Below are 19,749 nucleotides of genomic sequence, written 5' to 3' on the forward strand. Positions count from 1 at the left end.
AGAATCTCAAGATTCATAATGACGAACCCAGAATCTCAAGGTTTTGAAATCTCGACTTTGAAAAAAAAATTGACAACTACTAAAACTATGTTTTTTGCAAGGAGGCAAGGCCCCCTGCACCTACTACACCTCATGCAACCTAAATATACTAACTCCGAGATCGCTGTCCAGTGATGAGAATGGGAATGGGAATATTACCATTCTCTTCACTGTACCATGATCTCGGAGTTAGTATGTTTAAGTAGCAGGGGGTATGGAGGGTGCAGGGGGGCTTCCCCCCCTGCAATAATATAGTTTTAGCAGTTCTCATTTTTTTCTTTTATTTCTTAAAAATTTGAGATTTCAGAAGCTCGAGATTCTAGGTTCGATATTATGAATCTCGAGATTCTGATCTTTCGAAATTAAGAAGTGGACCCATGCGCGCACACAAGCGCGCACACACACACACACACACACACACACACACACACATACATGTACATATTCATATACATACACACATATACACACATTGAAACTGTGAAAATTCAACAGAGCAGGATTTCAAAAGTTTAGGGATTTTGAATTCATGATAACATAACATGCTTATTGCTGTAAAGCTGTACCACTTTTACACATTGATATAAGAGGAAAGGAAGAAACAATTTAATTTTGTATGCAGATACATACTGAAATCAGAACGTTCAAAGGAATCCATCTAGAGCAGAATCAGTTCTATCATAGCACTACTATGTCAGGCTTGCAAACATGAAACTTAATGTTAGCAAAACCATTTCAATGTATTTTGGAAATCATAAGCACATTAGCTTAGGCAAAGACAAGTGAGACTTCAGTGGTCTATACAGTGATTCTCTGAAAGTAATGCAATACATAAATGCATAGGAGTTTGTCCTGTCTGATTTGTTAGTTGTCTATAGACATTCACAGCATGATACAAAATTACTGCAATATACATCTAGAAGCATTAGCAATTTAGGAATCAAACAAGCCATTTATGTAAATGGAAAGTGTGCACCCATTGTGGATTATGTTTAATTTACTCATCACTAGTTTCAACTCTGTTGAAAATGCAGAACAACTGAATGCAGCATCTGCTGCTTTATGGCTGGGGCAACAGGCTCATTATTGTCATGCAGTTAAGTAAGCAAGCTGGTGTCCAAGTTACACAAAGACTTGCATTTTCTTGTGAGCAGATAGCTAAACAAAATGAGAACCAAAAAAAGTAGAAAAGCACAGTTACAGACATGTCTAACAGTATTATTTTAATATGCTACTTGCACTGTGCAACATGTGTAAACACAGTGTATGTGAATTCCCAATATTGCGACACAAAATAAGTAAAATGCATTAAAGAATGATACTTTTATTACATGCTGGGAAAATATTTTGAACTTTTTTCCCTACTAACCGAAGTGCTTCAGATTTATTCAAGTTTAGTGCTGAAGCAGACAATGTTTATTCCCAGAGGTTATCCTCAGGTCAAACTGCATTTCTTTCACTTGGTCTTTTGTACTATGTTGAAGAGACATATGAACCTGACCTCAGATTCATTTTTTTCTCTGTAAATATAGCAGCTATTTGTCATCTCTTAATTAGTGCTGTCATCACCACTTAATCTATTAATGACCCCCCCCTTTTTCACACACTGAGAATATATTTTAGTATTATTAGACATAAGGATCAATGTAAGAATGGGATCACTATGTGTGTGTGTGTGTGTGTGTGTGTGTGTGTGTGTGTGTGTGTGTGTGTGTGTGTGTGTGTGCGTGTGTGTGTGTGTGTGTCTGTGTGCTTACAGGCATATAAACACACAGGCATGCCCACATAGCACAGTACAATCTTATGAAAAAAGTAAGAATATTAATAGTGTTTAAGGGTATTGTGAACAGTGGTTTTCTAAAATACATTATTTAATTCCAAAGTTTTTGTAGGTCTACAGTAGTGATAAAACATCTTTCCCATTTCCAGGATTTTGTTTCACAAAATTAGAAAATAATTTATTGGACAGATCTTCACACTGATGTGCAAAGATTATTTGTATATTAATTATTATTACTTTTTAAATTATTTTCAAGGACATAATGTCATACAACCTTACACTGCATACTTCGATTACTTAAAGATTTGTAACTGATTTCAGTTTTTCTCGCAGATCTTGACCTAGGTAGCTTTGAATATATTTTATTCTGTCAGAAGCATCCTGGAGTCTGTTCTGAAAGTTAAAGGAGCTCTAAGAATGCTGCACATTCATTTAGATTTATGAAAGTCATTTTCCATTGAAAAATGCAGTAGAATGTTGCCAAGCAAGAAACATGTAAGACCATATTATCTGTAGAGTTATTTTTATCTCACTTTAATCATTAGAAAAGTCAAAGATTCACTTTGTAATTTCTTCTGTTGAAATCTCAAATCTGTTAAGATCAGTTAAAGAAAGTAAATTCCTCTTAGTCATATACACTGAGAATCAAAAACAGGTTATGCTTATACTGGCAGCCTTTTTAAAATAATAAATATATATGAACCTATGCATAGGTTCATAGGTAAGCACTAGCATAGCTGACCTTGTGGGCAGTTTTAAGCCTAACCAATTTCCCTTTCAAATGAAGAATCAAACCTTGTGTCTGTGAGGTAAATGCCGTAACCATTATAGCCATGTGCATTTTAAAAGGTACTTCCATATTCAGTGCTGCAACATGTGGCTCTCTCATAATACAAAGGCTATTCAAATTGCAGACAACATCTTGATAACACTTTTTAACATTGTTTTTGACACTTATCATGAAATAAGCAAATGATATCCAAACTCCATATTATAAAATAAGCAAATAATATACAAACTGCATATTGTGGATCATCATATTTTGCTTGAAGGCAAGCAGCCCTCCATTAACCATGTGTGGCTACATTTGGGTATGTGTATGCATGTGTGCATGTATGGGGAGAGGGACAGCCACCACAAATTAGGCTGAGATCACACAGTCTTGGGAAAATAAGTTAATTGATTTACAGAGAAGACACATGCCTCATTGTTTGATGCTGTATTATGAGATTTTAGTTGGAATGTGTTAGTGTAGCTCAGTGGAGTGTTCTCTCTGACATAGACAGTGCAGAGAAAAGGTCTTTGTTACCTGAAAAAGTAATGTATCTCAAATAAGAATGTGCACATTATGCACATGCTATTAGCAAAATATATTTTTAATTATGATCAGAGTCGTTGCACTTTTTCATGTTATACTGCTATTCTACCTGTAATATGTAAACTGATAATTCATTTGCTGCTAGCTTTCAGCTTGGTTGTCATTATTTTCATGCAGCAAACACCAATAGACGTCCACAAACCACGAAAACTTTAAACACCAAAAACCAGGAAACGGATGTCAAAAGCTCGCAAGGTTTTAATATCCAAATATAGTTAAAAACAGTCACTTGAAAGTCAAGTTTGTAAAATAAATCAACGCACTAAAAGTTAATCAAGAACAAGATGCGTATTTTAATGTCCAAAAAATATTTAAAAACACTCAGTCACAGCTTCGACTTGCAAAGTAAACTTGCAAAAGCAAAAATCCAATACGTGTAAAGCGCTTTTCGTTCGGGCTATACCCAAACTTCTTCAGACAACATACTGAAATCATAATTTGGTTTAAATAATTCCTTCTTTCGCTGTTACCAAATCAGGAAGATGCTCAAATCAACTCATTTCGTAGCAAACAGTTTTAAAGAAAAACGTGCTATAAATTCATCAAATTGCGTACTATGTATTCAATTACCGTGAGTGGCTAGTACCCATATTCTTAGTTGTTAAGTACAAAACCATTTAATTACACAAAAAATGTTACCTAACGTTTTTTTAAAAAGGATACAAGGTCCATTCAAATACTAAACCTCATACCTAATCTAGTTATACCATACACAAAGGTTTCAACAAACAATAACTACTCAACTAACCCACCATAAAAGAAATATCACTTAAAGGTTTAATATAGGGATTTGATACTAACAACTAAAAAACTAGCTCTGCCACTGGACAACCCACTTACGAATCTTGCACCATATATATATATATATATATATATATATATATATATATATATATATATAATGTAATAAGTAAAGCAGAACCAGTTGAAAATGTTGATAATATCCCTCAAACATACTTAGTGTCCCCTAGTACTACCCCTAGGTTTAAATTCCTTATGTTACCTGTATAAACGTCTTAATTTTAAAATGCATGCAATACTACAAGATTCATTTAACCCAGGTTCTACACATGCATTTAACCTTAGTTGCCAATTAAGTTCATTTCTCTCTAAAAGAAGCTTCAGTAAGCTGTCGTTAACTCCACATCTATCTTTCATGTTCTGGTTGACTTGTGATATGATCCTAAATTTAAAAAAAATGACTTTCCTTTAGTTCACAGTGGCGGGCTAAAGCATTATTAGGGTTCTTCTTACTAATAGCGTAAATGTGTTCATAAATCCGATCCTTCAATCTACGGTCGGTCTTACCCACATAAAAATCCTGACAACCCTGGCATTCTGCAAGGTAGACTACACTTCTTGTATTACAATTGTAAGTTCCCTTAATATAAAAAGTCTCATTCCTAACTTTAAACCTCCGGTCACACTCAATGTGTGTACATTGGTTACAATGGCCACATTTACGAGTACCTCCACCACCTTCCCTTTTCTTTCCATCCTGGTTCATTTCAAGAAGTTGTTTCAAGTTTGGTCCCCTTCTAAAACTAATACAAGGGTGCTCACCTTGGCTCACCTTGGCCATGAAAGAAAGCAAAACCAAGAACAACTAATTACTAGCTTTTACCTTCACGTACACTCCAGTGGCTTTGGACATACAGAGGGTGGTCAGAAAATGTTGGTTTTACTTGTCTTTAAATAAAGAGATTTTCAATCAAATAGGTGAAATTATTCTGGAATTTGCCAGATTGTTGGCTGAAACCACAGATAATGTTAATACATACAAATGCAAGCTTTTGCAAATTAAGCTAAAGAAGTTACGAAGAGATCGTCAAGATTTTGCTGTGGGTAACATCTTCACGTGGCCACTTGATGTATTTTTGAATGAAACCAGGCAACCCTTGTTCAACGAGGAACAACGTAATGACGTCAGGACCAGAGTTGTTGATTTCAGAGATGTCAGACAACTAACACCACAGGAGAGAGTTATGCCCCAAACTGAAACTTTATCTGATGGCAATACTCCTATCCAGACTGGTTTTTCATCAGTGGAGCAAAGCGCTATACTTGGCGCTAAGAGAAAGGTAGTTTTAACTACCGCAGAAGTGCACAGGGAGCCTGAGAAAGAAGCCTTGAGTACTTCGCAACATGAGCAACGTTCGGTGGCAAGAGAATCTAAAGCTCCAAGTAATTATTGTTTAAATTTTCCACTTCCTATGAGGGACACTTCAGTGAATCGGAGGGAGTCCCAGGGGCAGAAATACCAGCACAGGGGCAGGAGCAATACCAGATACAAAAGGAAATACGAAGAAGTGAAGGACAATACCTATACCATAAAGAAAGCGTTTCAACAAGTAAGACTTACATAACTAATCTATCGAAACGTGTTTTAACAGATGCAGAAGTTAATGTACTTTCTAAAGGTTTATCGTTTATACCTTCTAGTGATATGTGCATTACAGATATAGTGTTTGATGTAAAAATGTTCACAAGAAATTTAATGTTAAAATATTTGTTTCAACAGACCTCAGCTAATGATGGTTTTAACTTCAATAGACCTAGTACTTTTGTACCTAAACAAACAGCACTAATAAATGCGTTCGAACAGATTTGTATAGATGACATATATAAGGCATATAATGATAAGACATATAGAAATAACAAGTATAATCTTAGTAAAAGGGAAAATGAAGCTCTTCAGAGACTTGAGAATGATGCTGATTTAGTCATCAGACCAGCTGACAAGGGTGGGCGTATAGTTGTGCTAGATAAGGATTATTATGATGTTTTAATGTATGAGAAGCTTGATGATACTGAATTTTATCAGAAAGTAAACTATCCCTATGTTGAAAAGATGGTACTGTTAGTCAATAAGAAAATTAAACTTTTAGAACAAACGGAGCTCATATGTAAGGAGCTAGCCAAATACTTTTTTAGTAATAAATATACCATACCCCACATACAAGGACAGCCCAAGATTCATAAGAACCCTGCTAGACCCCCCATGAGACCTATTGTCTCAGGCAGAGGTTGGTGCACTGAAGCAATTTCGATTTATTTAGATAAAAAATTGAAACCTATTATTGAGAACTCTAAATTTGTCCTAAAAGACACAGAACAATTTCTTAATGATCTTTATGTATTTATTGATAGAAATGTTGCATGTAATAACTATACTTTTGTAACATTGGATGTTGTTTCTTTGTTCACTGTCATTCCTAATTTAGTGGGTTTAGAGTTTCTTAGTAGACTTATAGCACAAACAAGTTTTTTCAACAATGATGAAATGAAAGTAATATATGAATTGATGAGTTTAGTACTTATGAACAATGTATTTTTATACAAGAATCAGATTTATTATCAAAAAATGGAGTAGCAATGGGGAGCTCATGTTCTAACACATATGCAAATGCAGTTATGTTAACATGGGAGACAGAATATGTGTTCGTTGGACCATACAGTGAATATATATTATTCTATAGGAGGTTTGTCAATGACCTTTTTATTTTGTGGGGAGGCACAGCCTCGGATCTGTTAAGCTTTCTTGAATACATTAACAACACAACACAATTTTTGAAATTTACCTTGAACTATTCAGAAGAGAGAATTAGTTTTTTGGATGTACTTATAGAAAAAGAGAGTTCAGGTAAGATCAGTACAAGACATTTTAGGAAAGAATGTCATGTGAACACCCTTTTATCAAGGGATAGTATGCATCCTAGATATGTATTCAAAAATGTAGCTCAAAATCAATTTTTTAGAGCCTCGAGATTTAGTGCAAGGCAAGATGAATTTGAAAAACAACTTGTTAAGACAAGTCAAGATTTGGAAGAGAGAGGCTATGAGAAGAATATTATAGAAGATGGTATTAGGAAAGTTCAACAATTGAGGGGGACAAGAGCCAAACCATACTTTTCAGATAAGAATTATAGAGAAATAAGTGAGAGGAATAGTACTTTGAATGTTAACATCTCATATTCTAGGGATGTTTGGAAGTATACTAGTATTATTAATAATCATTGGAAAATATTAATGACAGACCCTGTTATAAGTAGGGTCATTGGTTCAAAACCACAGTTTACATTTAAAAATAAAAAGAATCTTAGCAGAAGGCTATGTATCAATAGAAATAGTGTTAATGTTACTAGTTCCAGAGGAACAAAACCATGTGGTAATTGTAATCAGTGTCAATTTATTGACAAGGAATTATACTTTAGACATCCGGATACAGGTAGAGTTTTTGATATTAGAGTTAGTGGCACATGTGTTTCTACGCATGTGATATATCTTGCCACCTGTTGTTTATGCAATCGTTTCTGTGTAGGCAAGACAGATCACAGTCTAAGAGAAATAATCAGAGAACACATATATCATATAGGTAAGAAGTCTGATTGTAATGCCCTGACTAAACATGTTTCTAAAGAGGGAGAACAGCATAGGTTTAAATTTATGATAGTTTCTAGGACATTTGAGAGTCTGAGATGTGGGGATGTTAGGGATAGAACTGAAGAGGTAGAGGCCAAATGGATAGTTATGCTGAGGGCCAATTGTGGCCATGGACGCAATGATAATATGCCCATCAAGCCCATTTTGAAAAGAAGGGGATTACATAGGTAAATATAGAAGTAAAATTTTAGTTTAATATACAGTAGTTATGGAATACATTGTATTCATAAATATATAAATTTTATATATATATTTTTATGTAATAAAATTTATATATCTGTACATATATATTTTAAGAGGTTTTTGTGCTTTTGCAATTTCTGTATACATATACATATATTCTTTGTACATATAATTAAATATATATAGACTGTATTTTATATTCATTTTTATAAACAGCTATATCAGTTGTGAATATATAAATCTATGCATATATTTCTGTATATATTTATTTTAATTTATTTTTATTTTTAGTTTAGAAAGTATATAACTTTAAATTAATTAGATTTGTTAGTCATGTGGTTAATTTAAGGTATTTAAAGAGGTGCTGCTGATTGTTTTTTATATACACCTGATGAAGCATTCTGTGAAAGCGCTTGTGTGACATTAAAGAAGGCATTGTTTTTTACAACTTTCTGAAGACTGAATCATTTACCTGTTCAACTATTTGGATTCCGGAGCCTTACCTCAGCTTACTGTTTTTGGATTCATGATCATTATATGTTCACTTTCCTTACAATCAAACATCAGCTGTATATACAGGTGCATATATTTTGGAGGTAAAGGTATTGCACACTGTGCATGTACGTTTGGCAGAAACATGATAAACTATATTATTGTCTAATGTGATGGTGGCTCCTTTGGAGCTACAGGTGTAAGCATGCTGTGGTATGACAGCAGCAACAACCATTTGCTCTTTTTCAGTTTCATCCTGGTCTAAATCCAGATAGTATTCTGAGTGTTTTTTGCATCCTCACAAGAGTTTGTCTTCTCAGTTTGTTGGTAACTATTGTTTGTCAGCTTTTGAGCATTAAGATTTGAACACAGCTTATTTCTTCCTTGAAATACTAGAAATGAGACTGAATTCCTTTCTTTAGTTTTTATTTTTGTATAGGCCAATGCTGGATCAAAAGGCACTTCTGGACCCTTATATTGATTCATTTACTTCCTCCACACTTATAACAATGCAGTCATTGACATTCAGTGTCTATTAAAAGGATATAGAAGCTAAACAGTAAAGTAAGGCAAAGAATAGAAAAAAAAAAGAAAAAAAGCAGCATTGCTTTTCATTATTTCTGCTTGTTTCCTTAACATTTATCTGTGTTTGTTTATTGCAGCTTCATTCAGATGTTGACTCTGGTGATGGTAAAATTAAATACATCTTATCAGGTGAAGGAGCAGGAACTATTTTTGTTATTGATGATAAATCAGGAAACATCCATGCAACAAAGACACTTGATCGAGAAGAACGGGCCCAATATACTCTCACAGCACAAGCAGTGGACAGAATAACCAACACTCCTTTGGAACCTCCATCAGAATTTATTGTTAAGGTTCAAGACATAAATGATAATCCTCCTGAATTTCTGAATGGACCGTATCATGCAAATGTGCCAGAAATGTCAAATGTGGGTACGTAATCATTTACATTATTCAGCAGGAAAATCTCTGTTTTATGAGCATGACATTAAACTTTGAACTAGTACAAAAACTTTCATACTTTCTTTCATGTGTAAAGTATTTTCAAGCAGATTGTATGGCGTTGTATCCACAGGGCAACATAAAATGCAAGTGCATTTTATTCAGCCCATATTTGTCAAATTAATGTTTTAAAATCACAAAAATCAAGGCCAAAAAAAAAAAAAGTTCTGCCTCTTATCCTGAAATATTTGTAAATACGCGTGGGTCTGAAGTACAATTAGTTTTTATATGAATAGAGAATTTGCCTGGCTTTTTGCATTTGTCTTTATTTACAGAAATAACAAAATGGTCCATGCATTATGAGATAGGCATTAATGTACCAATGTCTGTCTGTCTACCTATCTTTAGGTGACTTGTTCTAACAAAACAGTTTGTTAAACTTAGCCTCTATTTTCACACACATGTATCGTAATTAATATGTCTTCCTGTAGAGGTTTGATACTACTCCCGCCCCTTCGGTCATACTGAGCCATCTGGATCATTGTGCTACTTTTCTTAGGATTTACTGTGCCTGCTACCAGACTATTGCATGCACAGCCTGAACTTAAAGCTGAAAGAGATCTTATAGACTAACTGCAATGGAAAAGTGGAAAGATTTCAGAAAAAGCAATATTTTGTATGAGCCCTACTAAGGTTAAAGGAGGATTTTTTAAGAAAGGTTCCAAGAACATCTGTTAACACACTACAAACTATGGATTTGGGTAGATGTTATGCCCAGCAGAACTTTAAAGAAGATAATTCATTAAGGAAAGGGTGATAGAAAGAAATAATAACATTTTAGATCATAGAGTTCATCATAAAGAAGACAAGTTAAACATACATATCTCTACAGCAAACACGTGTATTGCTGAGAAAATCACAGATTTTAACAGTAGTTCAAAAAGGGATTTAGAGGTCAGTTACAGACAGAGCAAAAATATAAGAAGTATAATAGAAATCAGATGAATTTATGATATTTTCTGTGACTACTATGAAGGTAAGAACTAAATTTCAAATGCATAAAAAGGCCGTTTGTCTAAGTTAATTGATAACCGAAAGGTGACAAACATTAATAGCCTGCTTCATCTTTGACAGGTTTAGAAGGGGTAGAATATATACCTATCTAATGAAAGCAAAAGACAAACTTAAAGTAAAATAAATGCCAAAACAAACAAACAATGCAGGTCTATTATTTCTCAGTTTTTTTGATGAACTGCTAAAAAAAACATTTTCATTCATAACTTAGGCAGACCAGGGGTAGCTCAGCAAAGTAGCAACAAGTAAAAAAGTGAAATAAGTGTTTTCAGTAGATGACAATTTATAAAAATGTCAATTTCTAGATTGATAAATCTATATATTCAGATGACAATTTATAAAAATGATCATTGACAAAGCAAAATATTGGGAGGGTGGCTTAATGGTTAAGGTGTTTGCCTTACAAACACAAGGTGCAGGGTTTGAGTCTCACAAGGGATAATTGGCTAGGCTTAAAATGGTTCACAAGGGCAGTTAGCTTAGTACTAATCTATGAACTCTATGTGATGATGTATACAGAAATGAGTTAGAGATATTTTAGATGTATTCTGAAAGCACATAGAAATGCACGAGATGTAAAAATGTATTGAGGAAATAAAGTCAAATATGTATATAAATTTCATTGCAAAAATCTACTGTCAGTAAAAAAAATTGAAAACAAACTGAGAAGGGAGGGGCTGCCAGAGAAATTTAGTAAAACAAAATAAATATAGAGTGTTAGAGGGCATTTCATGGACCAAGGAAATGGAGAAAAATGTGTATTAGAGTAACGTGCTTGAGGAGTTAAGGCAGTGCTTGTAGGAGCCAACTGCATGTAGAAGCCCACATGCGCTGGCTTTATAAAGGTGCCAAGAGATGAGAGGGATCTAGGTAGACTCTCAACACTGCAGAAAGAGCTATTTTAACTGAAATTGCCTTGCAACTTCAGCATGAGCACTTTTAAACATTTTTTTAGATAATGCACAGTACAAATGCTAAACTGACTAGATAGTAAATGTAATACCACATGACAGACCGCTTGCTTATTGGTTCACCATAATGTCCTTAAGATATTTCATAGACTCATGAGATGGAGTGTATTCCAGCACTCATTGGACAGGAGATGATGAAACTCTTTCTAAAAGGGGCACTGAACATTTACACGATTCATTCATTCACATACGATGTCTGTTCCTACTTGAAGTTTGGAGGAGCATCATTTCACATACAGCAAATATCTGGCATATAAAACCAGAGCACTTGGCCAGTCTTCACATATAGGTATACTCTGTACAGAGAGTACCACATTGAAAGAACCAAAATGGAGAACCAAGTACTGCAAGGCAATAACACTAACCACTACACCTACTAGTTAAATGGCTGAGATGGGAATGCAAAGTTTTTTTTGAGATAGATATAGTTTGTTTGTTTGTGTCTTTTGGCTTTTCCCGGTTAGGGGTCGCCACAGCGGAACTCCGGTCCACTAATGATTGGCAGTAGATTTTGACGTGCCAAGTTGCCAGCCCTGATGCAAAACTTTCAACGAAGGTACGCCCATTCACGTATGTCTACACACAGAAGACGCTCTAGCTGAGAGTTGAACAGGACGTCTTACTGTGAGGTGACAACGCTACCGCAGCACCACTACCGCGGCAATTTTTGAAATAGATATAGTCTACTGAGAAAATAAAGCAGCAAAAAGTCTTAAAGCTATACTACCTCTGGAAAAGTCAGTGCTTTATTAGTGTAATAATGATGCCAATTTTATTTTATAAGACTATAAATAGATCTGAAGCAGTTAGTATGCTGTATTTCATGTATGCAAGAAAGAATTGCTCGTCTTGACAAAACACAAATGGTGATTAATCACAGAGTAAGTAAATCCAGTTGTATCAACTACTTTAATGGGATCTGTTGCTGTTTCAAAATGTATTTCAGTTTTTTATTAGATAGATGAGATGGAATATATATTTGTTGGTGGTGTGACAGATGTAGACTACTGCTTTTCAAGGAGTATCACACCAGTATTTAATTGTGGCTTTGCTCAGGATTAGGTACACTTAGTAATTTTATTTATTCTTTTTTTATTATAATGTTGTAGGAGTAGGGGTGATGTTACTGAGCTAATTTTGTTGTTTGCTTTCTTCTTTTGTTTAATTTCAATTCTTTTCTTTACAAATTGCCATGGAGTTTGAAAAGGTAGCAAGATTCGACTATACTGTGGCAGTCATTCTATGAATTCAGTATTCATGCAATTGCTTGGCATTGATTGCATACAGATAACTATATATTTTACAAAGCTAAAGCTGTCCAAAGACAGGATTATGAGTACTATCTCACTGCCTGTCTCTGCCACTGCATAATATAGGGATAATACATACTTCAGACCAGGAAACAAGCCATAAACAAATTGTCTTGGATACAGTATTCAAAATAAGTACGATCTGTATTTTGCAGTTACAATTTGATGCATTTGAAATTATACTTAATTAGTTTATTTTCAATCAGAAACAAACCACATTAGAATGTCTTGTGTAACAGTTACATTATATGCATTTTAAGGTAATGCTTGTGAAATATGTCAAGTTCAACATAGTAAATAATTGTTTTTTTTTTCTTTGTGTGTTTGCAAAATGTACATTATACTACCCACAATACAATGTGAATAACTGGCATAGTTTTATTTCATTAAATATGGTAGAACAGAAAGCTGTGTAATTCCCCTATTGTGACTATATTTTGACTTCATGCAATGATCCTAGAATTGTCTTCCATTTCCATTGCAAGCTGTTGTGTGACTACTAGGATGTTTCATTGCAAAATTGTAATTGTATTTTTGTAGAAAACATTTCATGTGCATTCCTGACCTGATATTTAAACTTTCATTTTTTTAATTTTATACCAAGCTTTTTTAGGAAGATGATAAATACGTAACTCCTCCTTATGATTTGTCACAAATTCATCTGAATGACTTCTTTCACAGTATACATTTCAAAAGCACCCAGGGTAAAGTTTAAGGGTGCAGCCAATTACTGTTTCTAAAATGATAACATGAAACATGGTGGAGGGGAGATGGCTCCAAAGGTAAAGACTGTGAATGAACAAAAATGATGATTAACAAATAATTGCAGCCTTTACAAAATATGAGCATGTATAAATTAATAATGCTAAGGCATTTGAAAGGGAATGTTTATTAATATGCTTCATTCCTCTTTTTCTGATTTTTCAGTAAAAGATGTTAACACTCAAATATATAAGCGTTCTCTGTGAGGTACATCCAAACAAGAATGACTTTCTGTAACAAAAGCACTAGTTCTATTTTAACATACCTTAACATATATCTTAATACAATGTAGCCCTCTTATTAAGTCCAGAAGTTAACATTGTTATCCTTTACTGTGTACCTAAAACCTGTCATTAAGTGACAGAAATAAAATAATTAATACAAAAAAAAAAAAAAAAGAAAGACGCTTAAGCAAGGAGTAAGCAAGTCAACTCAGCAAGAGTGGGTCCTGTTTTAATGACCCTGTATTAACAGCTACTCCTCTCTCACTTATCCTGACAATTTTAGCTACAGTCTTACTGAGATTAATACCTTGCTACAGACAGTCTTTTAGTAGATTATTTTAGCTACAGTCTACTGAGATTAATACCTTGCTACAGACAGTCTTTTAGTAGATTATTTTAGCTACAGTCTTACTGAGATTAATACCTTGCTACAAACAGTCTTTTAGTAGATTATTTTAGTAGATTATATCCAACTGCGGAGGTGGTGCTGTGGTAGCATTGTCACCTCACAGTAAAATGTTGTCCTGTTTGATTCTCAGCTAGAGCGTCTTCTGTGTGGAGACATGCGTGAATGGGCGTACCTTCATTGAAGGTTGTGCGTCAGGGCTGGCAACTTGGCACGTAAAAATCTGCTGCCAATCATTAGTGGACCGGAGTTCCACTGTGGCGACCCCTAACCGGGAAAAGCCGAAAGACACAACAACAACAACATTTCCAATTCCTTGCTGTGAAGCCATCTATTCAAGATCCCATCTTATTTCATGTGCTAGAAAAGATATCTGCTGACCCCCATTTCTCTCTTTTCAAAGACTTTTTTCCATAGTTTTCTGTCCCTGAACTAGTGTTCTTAGTATTATTATATTCTGAGTCTTAATGTCTGATATATGATTGACATGTTATATCCTCTTTAGCCTTGTTCCATGGGCTGAAGCAGTACCTCATGGAATGTCCTCCAGAATGTGGCATAACCCATCACTATGTTCTCTAAAAGGTTTACTATTTATTTCTAATTATTCGGGCCAATAATAGACTGGGCAAGTTGGGGTAGCCCTGCATTATCTTTTCAATTGGGATTTATGTTAAGGTCCCTCTTTTAACTATAATCACTGTTTTAGGTTTCTGATAAAGAGCTTTCATCCAACCCCTGAACTTAGGACCAGTTTCTTTCCCGTTCAGTTGCTTATACAGGAGATATCATTCTAAGGAGGTAAATATTTTTAATATAACAAAAGGCTGACCACTGTCTTAGATAAGTTGAAATGCTGGGCTTTGCTGTAAAGCACGTGTAGCAGACAAAACTTCGGCACAGACTGCCAATTCTTTACAAGGCCCGTTTGTCCCAGTTGTACTGATCAGTGGAAGATTACTTCTTCCTCTGTGCAGTATGGCAGGATTTTAGCAAATAACTTGGCACTGATGCTTATCAGTGTGATGGACAAAAGTGTTAATATGTTTACCGTGACGATTGTGAGTTGTCGTATTCAGTTGGGTCATTTTTTTTCCTTCCCATAGTGATTAAATTGCACTAATAGCTCTCACACCATCATGCAACTTCCTGTTTTGTAAAATTCTTCAGGAGAGCTGCGACTTTCTACTGTTTAACCAGTTGCAGTCCTGTGTGTTGATTTCTTGTCTCTCCTTTCCATTACTTCTGTTTTTCCCTGTTTCAGTCTAATTTCTTAACTCATGATTTCCACTTTACTACATTGTCATGTTTCCTCATCCCTCTTGTCCTTTCAAATCTTTATTCCCTGTATTAGTTAGGTCAACTGACTTCTCCAGCCATCTGCTAACCAAGAATCATTTTAACCTGCTCATGTGTGACACCCCACAGAATGTATGAGGCAACTGCCTGTTTTAATAACACCAGCATTTTGAATTTCCTGGCAATCCTTTCATTTAGCACATTATAGTCACCTGCCATGATCCTGGAATATCCCCTAACCATCTAAAGAATCATCTGAAAAATGTTCTCTTATCATGGTAGATGCATAGATCCTAGACACAATCCAAACTTTTTTCCTTGCTGTGTAATAATTCTAACATCACTGCTGCCTGTGAGTTCCTGACTGTAAATCCTAAAATTTGCAGTAAATATGATCAGCATTCTTTCTTTCATCCTCATCTCATAAGGTCTGTTACACTTTCAAAAATTACTGAGTTACTGTCTTCCACGATTTTCAGTTTTCTTTCCTGCTAGCCTCTCGCCTTGGTATTTTCCTAAGCTGCCTCTCCTTATTGATCTGATGTAAAACTTCTACATTATATGTGACAACTCTTATTCCATCCTTGTTCTTAGAATAAACTATAACTATTTAAACCACCTTTCTCCCCAGTCTGATGACTTCAACCCCAAACAGAAGTGAAAGCATGATCTCTTCCATAAATGGGATTACTACACTGACCTGCCATACCATCTTGTTAAATTCTGTACCCATGTCTAATACCTGTGGGGTTTCAGTGTGACTGACTTATTTACTCATCAACAAAATGAATATGCTTGTTTTGGTGCATGTATGTTATGAAAACTTCTGTGCCTGGACCTAGTCTCTTAGTAGTTCATCTTGACTTTTCAGTTATTGAATTCACCTTCCAAGAAATGAATCTTCTTCATTCATCCAGTCAGCACAGATATCTGATATCTTAATTAAAATATACTGTCTGCATGTCCTTCTGGACTGTTTGCCCTTTATAGTGTATCAGGTGTCTTTGCTTCTGCCTAATAACACCAGTAAGATTTTGTTTGTATTTTTATTTAACAGTTTATTGTTTTTCTTCCCCATGAGTTATCGGGCATCAGTTTTAAGATACTAGTTGTCATTCTCTTTCTTGGGGTAGTTTAGCAAAAACAAAATATAATTTTGTGAGGGTTACAGTCGGGGCATACTGGGGCAGTGGTAGATATAACCTTAATTCATAATTGTCTTAATACTATCTTGATCCTTTTTTGTAGGTCTTCCTTGCTGCTTTGTGTTACTTTATTTCATTGTGGGCTGGCGTCTTTGAAATTACTGCCTTATAGATGACATCTAAAGTAGAATCATCACACAAGTAGGAGAAAATCTAACTCCAGTGGATGACATTTTTCTCTGCTTTGACTGATCAAGTCTAGATGGCATTTTAGTGTGAAGATTGACAGAGAGAGAAAAAATTCATCCCTGAGCAGAAAATGAGATGTATCACAGGCGAGATAGCATTTTCTGCTGAAGAATGCATGTAGACACAGGCCTTCCCTGAAATACCAGTGGAAAAGATGATTTGACTCAACTATGTTTCTGTAAAACAGCACTGCCTTCTGGTTCTGTGGCGTTACATTTTTTTTCTTTTTCTGGATAGGGTTTGATTGGAAAAGTCATTTCCTGAGTGGTGGTTGAGCAGAAAATTTATTTCCCTCTACAATTTAACATTTACTAGATGTTTTCACATTTTCCTGGAAGAACAGAAATACATTTCAAGCCTTTATTTGTATTGCTTCCTGGCAGAATTCTGTACTTGTGCCGAAGAATAGGTTTTCGTTCTGTTAGACATTAATTATTTCTTATAAGATGGGTGACACCAAGGTCTTCTATTCCTCTATGGCTTTCTGTTATTTTCTTCCAAACAATGGATGCTAATCACATTAGCTTGTTTTACCTTAGGTTCATAGAGTAGTATTCGGCTAACTGCCTTCCTGGGCAATTTTAAGCCTGGACAATTACCACGTGTGAGAATGAAACCCTGAGCCTTGTGTTTGGAAATTAAACACTTTGACCATTATACCAACCTCCCATAACTAATCTGCACTTATTGTGCATTTTAAAAATAAGAAATAATCCATAATTTTTAAAATAAATTTTTTGAGCTCACTGCTCTCCAAGGCGCATTGAACAGCTTGATGAAATGCTAGCAGGCTGTCCTTTACCTGAATGGAACATGCCACCACAGAAGTCTACCACACGACAATGCACTCCATTCAAGTAACACAGTACCCTGCCATGTAAGCCAAGCTAATGTGTCATTGCACTGGTCAGTGTAGAGGGGAAAGTGATGAGAACAAGAAAGTTATTTTAAAGTTATGGACTAGATTTGCAAATGTACAAGCTACTTTTAAAATGCATACCATGCATCGATTTTTTTCACACCAAGGCAGTCACCAACACATGGCAGCTGACTTTGTTAAATGTTTTGCAGTAAAAAAAAAATGTGTTATGCTCTTACATTTTTAGTGTCTATATTACATAATCAAACTTTTAAAGGTTTGAAAGTCATATTGTCGACACCAAATGATCGAACTTTGAAAAGTTTGAAAATGTAATAAAAATAATTAACCAAAGAAAAAACCTACCTGAATGATTTAAGTATGGGGGCAATCCCCCCTGCACCCCCCACACCCTCCGCTCTTTAAATATACCAATTCTGAGATCACACTACAGTGCATAAAAGGGAAATCTTCCCATTCCGCACTGTACAGAGATCTCTGTTGAAACGTTCAAACTTTTAAAAGTTCGATCATATGTTGTCGGCCGTATGATGTTCGAACTTTTAAGAGTTTGACAAGGTGACATAGAATCCATTTTTATTGCTGGTTAACATAGCATACAGAGTTAAATTAAGAAATTATAAGAGTTTGAAAGCATTCCCCAGTGTTTCTCACTACACATGAGGGAAAGATGTTGCAGCCACTAGTCTGCCTCTGAAAAGTTTACTGTAAATCCCTAATTGTCCAAGCATAATCAGTGTGCCCATTTCTATTCAAAAACATTGTCTTGATAGCAAGAGTAAGCAGTCTCTGCAACTTTTCTTTGTCACCAGTGAAAACAAGTATACAAATCTGGTAAGAAAGAGACATTAAAATGAACATAATATTTTAAAAATGATGATTTCAAGTTAAAAAAAACAATAAAAAGCTGTCTTAACAAAGTACCAATCCCAAACACATAGCAATAGGGGGTAAATTGTCAAACTAAGTTCTCTGACATATATCAATAACTAAAAAATAATCCAATTCTTCAAGATGATGTCAACATTTCTGCTTTTGTTAATGAAATATTAAAACATTTTGAAAAGAGTGCAAAGTAAGCTGGAAATGGATGAGTTACTTAATAAATGAATTGGAGCTGTGCTGAATAATACTTCTGCTTTGCCTAGGTTTAAGTTATTTTTATAATAAAGTGTCTGAGTAATGTGAGTAGTCGGTTAATTCTGAAGGCAAAAAGGGCTGAAGGTGGACTGCAAGATTCCCACTTTGAAAAATCATACATTTTGAACTGTGTTATTGGACTTATTTAAAATATCCAAAATGACTCTTACCATACTGCAGTTTTATTTTCAAGAACAAATGCATCTGACATAATGAAGAGATGAAGGTTGGATTAATTAAAATCCCTATCACAGAAATACATTTGCAAAGATTTAGCCCCTTAGTATTTTAGCTAGTATACTGATTTATAGATGAATCAGCTTTGTCTATTCAAGACATGAAAAACAAAAGTAAGACCCAGAAGAATTTTTGCATAGATTTCTACATATTTGTATATAGAAATAGAGATATCTGTTTATATATAATATATATATATATATATATATATATATATATATATATATATATGGGCCTACTTTAAAAGACCGAACCGACGATTCTCCGACACGTGGAAAACGAAGACCAAACAACCGACAGGTAAGTTTACCGACAGGGTGATTTGCCGACAGTGGAAAGACCGACAAGGGTAATGTGTGATCGCGACCCGGTAAGTGTGTGACAGTGTCGGAGTTAGGAGCAGTGAGGTAAGTGTGCGATATTGTGGGATTTCGGGTTAGGCTGTGGGAAAGGTGAGTGTATGTTAGTGTCGGAGTTAGGGTTCGGGTAAGGTAAGTGTGTGATAGTGAGGGACTGTAGTTTAGGGATGGTTTAAGTGAGTTAGGTTTAGGGTGCAGGTAGGTGAAGTGTGCAATAGTGTCGGGCCTTGGGCTAGGGGTGGGTTAAGTGAGTTAGGGTTAGGGTGCAGGTAGGTGAAGTGTGCGATAGTGTCGGACCTTGGGCTAGGGGTGGGTTAAGTGAGTTAGGGTTAGGGTGCAGGTAGGTGAAGTGTGCGATAGTGTCGGACCTTGGGGTTAGGGGTGGGTTAAGTGAGTTAGGGTTAGGGTGCAG

General features: G+C 35.2%; 1 protein-coding gene across 1 annotated transcript in view; it reads left to right on the top strand.

The window, feature by feature from the left end:
• Positions 1–19,749, top strand: part of CDH11 (cadherin 11) — a 485,578-nt gene that overhangs the window by 208,446 nt on the left and 257,383 nt on the right. Inside the window, exon 3 of the mRNA XM_044081817.1 lies at positions 8,978–9,272. Within this exon, the coding sequence (XP_043937752.1) occupies positions 8,978–9,272 (295 nt within the window). The remainder of the gene's footprint in view (positions 1–8,977; positions 9,273–19,749) is intronic.

This window comes from Protopterus annectens, chromosome 8.part1, assembly GCF_019279795.1.
Source record: "Protopterus annectens isolate FY-2018-M chromosome 8.part1, PAN1.0, whole genome shotgun sequence".
Lineage (NCBI taxonomy): Eukaryota > Metazoa > Chordata > Ceratodontiformes > Protopteridae > Protopterus > Protopterus annectens.